Raw genomic sequence first — 8619 nt, 5'->3', positions numbered from 1 at the left:
TCATCCACGAAGGCCACCTCAGCGTGCTTGATGCCCAGACACGTGAGGCAGCGATCGTGACCATCACCCGGTGCCAGGTAACGACCGCACCCAGAAACGCACGGGTGAAACGGCATCCTTATAAGGACGATCCGTCGTCTTTATAAAGACGCACCCGTGGAGCTCTTTTAGAGAAATTTGCTCTTTTAGGAAATGCTCTTTTAGTGCTGAGGCGCACAGGGGAGATGGCCGCTTGCAACACGACAGGGGGTAGTGCAACCTGAAGTGTGCAACGCACTCGACACTGGAACGACCACCACTGAAGTGCCGTCTCGCCAACACAGAAAGCTTCCGAGAGAGTGCTGAACTCGTAGTTCTCGAAATAAATATAGAGCAGAACGATGTTGTCACTCGGCTCCGAAATGAAAAGCTGGTATGCATTGCACCTGCTGCCTTATTATACTCACGCTGTGATCAGCGGCAGCTGGATGCAATAATTGCATGGCAATGTGCATTGGCTCGTTTAGTTTACACTCGAAGTGGATTGGTCTATCGAAGCGATATCCCAATTCGTCGGTCACCAACGTGACTCGGAGTGACCGACTGAAAGGGAACAATAAACGGACAATCAATAAAGTCAAAATCAAAATGAGGATGCTTAACGTAAATAAATAAGAATATGTAGTTAACAAAAAAACAACACTCTTTTAAGGATAACCGGTACAAGCCAACTACATTAGTGACACCCTCTCAGGAGCCACAACGTGCCAACAACATGCTCTCCCTCTGGGCCACGTCAGCATTGCCAGTGTATTTCAGAGGGACGCTTCCACCAGCCTGCCAATCCATGGGTACGTTCCGAACGCGTCCAATTAAGGCGGAGCTACCTGAGAGCGAGAGAGAGAGAGAGAGAGAGAGAGAGAGAAAAGCACATCTCCATACACAGGAAATAAAACAAATACGTCTTCGGACGTAACAATACCTTTAAATAAGAAGTGCCTGTATAATGTGTTTTTAATAATGTATTAATTTTTAAAATATGTATACCAACACGAAGTGTCTCAGGCCAAAACATGCATAAAACATTTTACAAAAACATTTTACAAACCCACTGCAAATGTTTTATTGAAAGTTTAATACATTACATACAATTAAACAATAAAATACCATTAAATAAGAAGTGCCTGTGTAATGTGTTTTTAATTAGCCTATTATTATCGATTAATTGACTGTGGTTTCAGTTTGATATGCGCTCCGACCCACTCTTTTTAAAAAAACATTTTTGCAAAGGTTTCGATAGAAGCTTTATGGCCATCACTACCACGCAACGCCATGTAGACGCCATGATTCTCCGACGCGCATATGATATTTCTTTATGGCATTCCATAGTTGTATTATTTTTTATTATTATTATTATTATTATTATTATTATTATATCCCTTGCATGATTTTACCTGTGACTACCATAATTTAATTTATTCATTTTATTTACAAAACATAGGTGGTGGGGAAATAACTGGACAGAAGGTGCTACCAGCAATGAGCAGGGTTGCCAGGTCTGCAAAGCCAAACCAGCCCAATTCTTATATTTGACAGTAATGCATATCATTTGTGTTTTGCAGTAATTTATTTATTTGTGCATGACCATGGCAAGGAGGCATTTATGGAGATATTTTTGTCTGTACTACTTGTTGTGAATCATGTTGCAGACAGACAGTTCTCGGTGGGTGAGGCATTTCACTAGTCAGTGATTTCTGATTATAACGGTAAATTCAATTATTCCTCCACAGGCACCACACCTCAAGACATTGGTCAGATGTTTTATTTCATGACATTTGTCAGGTTTTTGTCCTTAAAATGTTCTTGAGCGTAATTATTTCTAACATGTCTCATCCCAGGCCTCTGTTTGTTAATTCCAAAACATTATTTTACACTTAGTCGTGTAACTCTCAGCTGTAACAAACATAAACCCTAATTTATTTAGGCTATTTGAAAAGTTTCTACTTGCATTTGTCTATATTAAATAGTTCATTTTCTGTTTCACCTACACGTATATGATCACTGTATTTTGTCATGTGCTAAATATACCTGTAGTCACTAATATTTTCTTAATGTTTTCCTCTCAGACCTGGGTAGTTTTCATCAGTCTTCTTGTCTTCTTGATTTGTAGACAAGTTTCACTTCTTTCCAGATTTATCCAGAGCTGGTGTGATGTGTGGGGTTTTTTTAATAGTACAGTAGTTTCGAAAATAAAGATTCTCATTGTTTACCTACATTGATGCCATCCAAGGTTACTTTCTTCATCAGAACATACATTTTAATCCGAATGAAATTCAAGCTCTGTAGGACACAATGAATGTCCACCTCTGTCAACTTGAAATTAGTGCTCCTGACCAGGGCTCTGATACTGTTTAAAATGTCTGAACTTTCACATGACTTTCATTCCAGATGACAATCAAAGCATTGCTTTCTTCTTCTCATATGAACACGCTAACATGCATTGCACAAGTAAGAGATAAACTGAGTACTGACAGGAAGATAATTTTTATTTCAGGCTGTATTTATGTATTTATTTCATAGACAAACCTATCGTTTTGCTACATAAGACATTAATTGATCAGGAGGTGCATGCATGACATTTGGACTCTCCATTTATTGCGGCCATTTATTTGCATGGTATGCATCTACTGATCTCAAATTTCTTTCTAAAAATTTTAAAAGTTGTGTTTTACTGAAGAAAGGGAATAACATCAGAGTAAAAGAATAATGAGATTGTTTTAATTTTTGAACCAATTATTTAAAGGCTTTGTGTTGGTTAATACAAGCACGATTTTCCTTTTTCAGTTTGGGTCAGTTTTCTATTTTGTCAGCGCCTTCTTTTTTTTTCTGTGTTTTAATAAAATGCAAATGATGTACCATAATCTATTTCTCCTTTATTTATTTTTTTCTCCATCTAGTGAAAACATTGTTTGACATGCTTGTATACTGTACATTATTTACTATGTAAACTAGAGATGTTAATGATATATTGTATATGTAATATATTATGTTTTATATAAAAATTAAATGCAGTATAATATTAATATAAATAATGGAAAGTCATATAGAAATAGTAGACATGGTGAATAGTGTGAAATTATATCACATCTGTAAAATTGAAAAAAGAATCAAAGATGAATCACAATGCATTAAGAGCCAGGGGTGTAAACTTTTAAACATCATAATTTGTTTAAAGATCATATTTTTTATTTTATTTAGTACTGACCTTTAGTACAGTAGCTACATAATATATTTACATGTTTTCCAGAAGACAAAATAAGTATTTTCCCCGATCATCCAAAGGCTCTTATGTCTTCTTTTATTTATTTTCAAAATCATACAGTCTCTGGAAAGGGTTCAAATATGCAGGAGATGCTGGAAAACTGTGTTTAACTGTTCAGGACAAACAAGGGCCTCATGAACAATTATCACAAACATAACAACAGATTTTGATCATTTAGATAGTGGCACAGTATTAAGCATCAAGGGTATGCAAACTTTTGAACTGGGTTCATTTGTGTATTATTATGGTACTTTCTTTAAGGGGAAGTGTTTGACATCTCAAATGCAATGGTGTTGCCATTAATGCAGAGGAACAGAGCAGTTTTATTTCATAGAATCTGCATTCATTTGGAAGAAATGGTGAACTGATTAAAAACTGTCATTCATTTCTTCTTCAGTTGCATCTGGTTTTGATACAGGCAGAGTGTTTGTGATGGAGGGAGAATCAGTCATTCTACACACTGGTGTTAAAACAAACCAACAAGACAGAATCAGATGGTATTTCAATGACACTCGCATCGCTCAAATCACTAAAGATCTCAGCAAGATCTGTACAGATGTTCAGTGTAATGAAGGTACTGAGAGATTCAGAGACAGACTGAAGCTGGATAATCAGACTGGATCTCTGACCATCCTGAACATCAGAACCACAGAATCTGGAGTCTATAAACTACTGATAAGCAGCAGCAACATCGACAGAGAAAATAGCTTCAGTGTTATTGTACATGGTGAGTCATGACTGAAAGGTACTGTCATACATGTAAATCACATCATTCATGTGTTATTAGTTATCATTTTGCTGTGAAATTTAGCGGTGATTTTTCTTCTTACCTGTATAATAATTTACATAGATTATATAGATGATTTAATCAAAAACAAATTTACTGTTAAAGTGGAATTTGTAGGCTTGAATATAAATTCAGTTCAGTATGATTTACATTTTTCCCCCCATTGGTTATTAGTTTTATCAGTTACTTTCTACTAATCATCTATTTAAATACATCTCTTTTTTTACAGTCATTTTTTTTTCTCCCACCAGGAATCCTAAGTGCAAAGTATTTGGTTTAAAATTAGTTTAATAGCACAAAATGTGAATAAATGTTGCTTTTCAGACAGAAAGTCAAGAGGTCTTTTTTTTATTACTTTCATATCCACAGTTCTGTAATCTTTTGTGATGTTTCCCCCCAAAAGATCCTCCTGCAGCTGTTGGTTTGTGTTTCAGACGTTCCTGCTGCTGAACAAGATAAAATGAAGAGAAAGTCAGTGAAGGAGGGAGAATCTATTACTTTACATTTGGATGGAGTAAAAAAAACAAATAATTTAAAAATATGGTATTTTAATGACACTCTCATCACTGAAATCACTGGAGATCAGAGTAAGATCTGTACAGATGAACAGTGTAAGGAGAGATTCAGAGACCGACTGAAGCTGAATGATCAGACTGGATCTCTGACCATCATAAACACCAGAACCACAGACTCTGGACTTTATAAACTACAGATCAACAGCAGCAGATTCAGCATCATAAAGACATTCAGTGTTACTGTCACTGGTGAGTATCATTAAGTGTTTTTTCACTTGAACCATTTGAGAAAACTGATCAATTTCAATCGAACCAGTAAAAGTAAATTCGTTGTGGCCTGTTTGAAGAAGTGAACTTCAATTCAATATATAACTGAGATCATAACTGTTTCAGTATATAACTTTGTACACTGCTGTTTCTTGGTTTTCTTGCTGATTTAGCTGCTGTTCCTTACAAACCCACCAGATGACACCTTTATCAAATAAATCAATGTCATACAACTTTCTACTAAATATCAAGGTTTAAGTATCGTTGTTCATCAGTCCATCTCTAGTAAAAATGAGTGTCCGTCTTTAGCTGTTCCAGATTCATCTGCTGCTGCTGTTGTTGTTGTTGCTGCTGTTCTGCTGGTTGCAGCTGCTGGTGTGATTTATTGTCACCGCAGGCGATCTACACAAGTAAAACAAAATGGCAAGTATTGCATACAGATGATCTGACAAAAATAAATAAATAAAAATATTTTAAAATACGTAAAAGTATGCATTTTTATTCTGATTGACCAAAGTAATTTTTTGTTATTGTTCAAGCAGAAAAAAGGACAAAGCACAATGATCAGGATCAGGTGAGATGCTATGTGCACAAAATCTGTAAACACCTACACTATGAATTTACAACATATTGACTTTGAGAACTGTTAACGCTCCGATATAGTTCAAGCAAAATTGAATAACTAACTGGTATGATGTCATTTTGAACAAAATTAGGCCAAAACAAAGTTTGTTTTGTTGGAGTTTGGGAATTTGAAAGGACTTGCTTTGAATTGGTCTGTGGCAGTTATGCAATAGTTAGGTGTGGCTTCTGGGCTCCACCTTCTTTGATGTAGAAATCTTCTCCAGTTGATTTATTCTGTTCAGTCCGCCGAGATCAGATGTCCGTGAGTAAAAACATGAATACTCTGGAAAGCTGCTTTATAAAAAACAGAAGAAATTATTCTAATTTGTAAGGCTGGAAGTAGGGCATGGCGATATAGCTAAAAAATGTATCAACGATATAATGTTTCATATCGTTCGGTATCGATAATTATTGACATTTTTTATAACCTTTTTTAAAACAAAGAGAAATAGACATTTTTTTACATTTAACCACTGTATTTTTAAATTAACTCAATTTATTGAGACAAACAACAAATATATTTTTTGTTTGTTTTAACAGTCAAAAACAAAATAAAAATTAAACAAATATCTAATTTCTAATGTTTTATATGCAGAATAAATAGGTTAAACTTTTGGCTTGTTTCCCGAGGCCACAAGAGGGCGCAATGAGCAAAACATTAAATTAAATTGCATAAAATTTAATGCAAAAGCATTAAATTGCCAATGCAAATAACTGTCTATAAAAAACGTGCATTACGTCTAAATTAACTCATATAAATCAAATATAATTTCGTAAATTGCATAAACAATTATGAACAAAACAGCATCACGTATTTATGCATTGCTTAATCCAAAGAGCGAATCGCCCATCACACAGATTGCCTTTAAAAACCTACGAGACGCAGTGAAAAGGAATAAACCTCCACAAATTCTAAACGTTTAAACTGTTTTAACATTGCATGGCTTTCTATATATCTCTTGTGTGAGACGCGAGTGCAACAGTCATATTTGTCCGTCTAAAAAATGCGCTGAATATGCGTTCTGTGTGAATGGCTTGGTTTCGGTTTTAACCTAATCAAGATCTTCTATGCATTGAGCTACTATATTTCTCTAATATTTTGAATGAATAACACAGCAGCGGCGCGTCTCGTGGGCTAGACTAACAAAACATTAAACTACAACGTCACTTACATCATCATCACCACATCTCGTGTGCCACTGATGACGCTCCCTGAGGCACATCTAACATTCGATTGTAGCATTTTTACATTCAAATGCAAATGTTTATTTTTATTATGCCTATATCGTTCGGTATATCGACATTTTTTTATATCGTTATCGAAGAAGGTGTACCGTCGATAAATATCGATACCGTTTTATCGCCCAGGCCTAGCTGGAAGAACCTCAGATACTGTCTCCTGAGATACGGACATCTGTTTTCACATCTCACTGAGAGAAGATGTGGGAAAGCCTCTTTCTCACCTATATATTTGTTCCTTTCCCCACAATCCTTTCCTTCACCCATCCTTCCCTTCACTCACTTAACTCAGAATAGTCAATAGCAAAATATAATGTTCTACATACATATTCATGATATTCACAGTCATGTATCATTTGAAATGTCTCAATCTTACAAGAAGTAGAATAAAATGTAATAAATATTCTAAGAGTTTAGAGGTTGCTTATTGTAGAGGGGAAAACATGTTTTAGTGTAACTGAAACATCAATATTTTTTTTCACAATCATTTGTTTTACCTTCTTTGAATCTGTGTTCTTTCTTTCAGGAGAATAGTGGAGAAGGACGGCCCCTTATTGGTGCTGATAGAGAGAAATCCACTGATGAAACTAACACACTGAATAATCCTTCTGAAGAGAAATCCACTGATGAAACTAACAACACACTGAATAAACCTGCTGAAGAGAAACCCTCTAATGAAACTAACAACACACCGAATGAACCTGCTGAAGAGAAACCCTCTAATGAAACTAACAACACACCGAATGATCCTGCTGAAGAGAAACCCACTAATGAAACTAACAACACACCGAATAAACCTGCTGAAGAGAAACCCACTGATGAAACTAACAACACACCGAATGATCCTGATGGAGTGAAACCCACTAATGAAACTAACAACACACAGACGTGTCCTGCTGGAGGGGCAACCACTGATCAGGCTGAGATCCTGCAGATGGGAGCAGTTAAAGGAGCAGACCTTAATAACGCTAAAACCTCGCGGACAAGTACTGCTAAAGGGGCACACGTTAATTAGGCTGAGACCAAAAGGATAAAACAAAACATGTTTCGTTACATCTTGAATCTTTGAAGTGTTCAGTTTGAGCAGATGATTTTAGCATCACTGTCATTGTAAGAGCACATTTCCTCAGTACATTCAGCATCTGGGCCATATTCGCTATCTCAACCATATTCTCAAAACTATCATTTTCAGTCTCTTTAAAATCAATATTGTGATTGCTCTCATCTTATTCACCACATCCACCATAAAATGACAGTGACACAGTAAATTTAAACTTCTATAACTTTTTGATACTTTAATATTTTGAAAGGATTCCATTTCTGCAGTAATCTGCAGATTGTCTTCTTAAAAATGAATCAAACCTTAGGTCTGTATTCCAAAGTTTTCATGAATTAATTTAATTAATTTAAGTTTGGATAGTGCACTTTCACATCTATGTTCAAAAATGGGGCGTGACACTTCTAAATGAACTTGATCGTGATCTGCAACGCAAGATGGGTGCCTTTGTTCGCGCTGCAGCTCAGAGTCCTGCCAGTCGGATTTACAGCACGTGAATTCATCAATTTCTCCCGAAATACAAATAATAAGTGGCCGGTGAACTGGGTGAAGAATAGAGTGAACTTTATAATTACTTACACTATACATATCTGATATGAATAAAACACATCGGCAAATTAAATTTGAATGGATTGTTATTATTGCTTCCATAGACATATCTGTGTATTTTACAAACTCTAAATGTATTGTTTTACTAGTACTTATGTGTATTTAAATGTCTGAAACCTAAAATAAACATTATGTGGTTAAAAACACTGCATACACTGTAAAATCTAATTAGTTGGGGTTACTTTAAAAAAGCATGCAAACCGATTGCCTTAAAAAAACT

At 35.6% G+C, this 8619-nt stretch overlaps 1 protein-coding gene across 1 annotated transcript in view; it reads left to right on the top strand.

Annotated features, from left to right (window-relative positions):
- Positions 1-7785, top strand: part of LOC107690522 (uncharacterized) — a 28521-nt gene extending 20736 nt beyond the window's left edge. Inside the window, exons 2-6 of the mRNA XM_016488876.1 lie at positions 3699-4028; positions 4523-4852; positions 5180-5245; positions 5413-5444; positions 7260-7785. Of these exons, the coding sequence (XP_016344362.1) occupies positions 3734-4028; positions 4523-4852; positions 5180-5245; positions 5413-5444; positions 7260-7748 (1212 nt within the window). The 5' untranslated portion in view covers positions 3699-3733 and the 3' untranslated portion in view covers positions 7749-7785. The remainder of the gene's footprint in view (positions 1-3698; positions 4029-4522; positions 4853-5179; positions 5246-5412; positions 5445-7259) is intronic.
- Positions 7786-8619: the final 834 nt, after the last annotated feature.

Source organism: Sinocyclocheilus anshuiensis, unplaced genomic scaffold (assembly GCF_001515605.1).
Source record: "Sinocyclocheilus anshuiensis isolate Anshui unplaced genomic scaffold, SAMN03320099.WGS_v1.1 scaffold1985, whole genome shotgun sequence".
Taxonomy (NCBI): domain Eukaryota; kingdom Metazoa; phylum Chordata; class Actinopteri; order Cypriniformes; family Cyprinidae; genus Sinocyclocheilus; species Sinocyclocheilus anshuiensis.
This window is presented reverse-complemented; position numbering and strand designations above follow the sequence as displayed.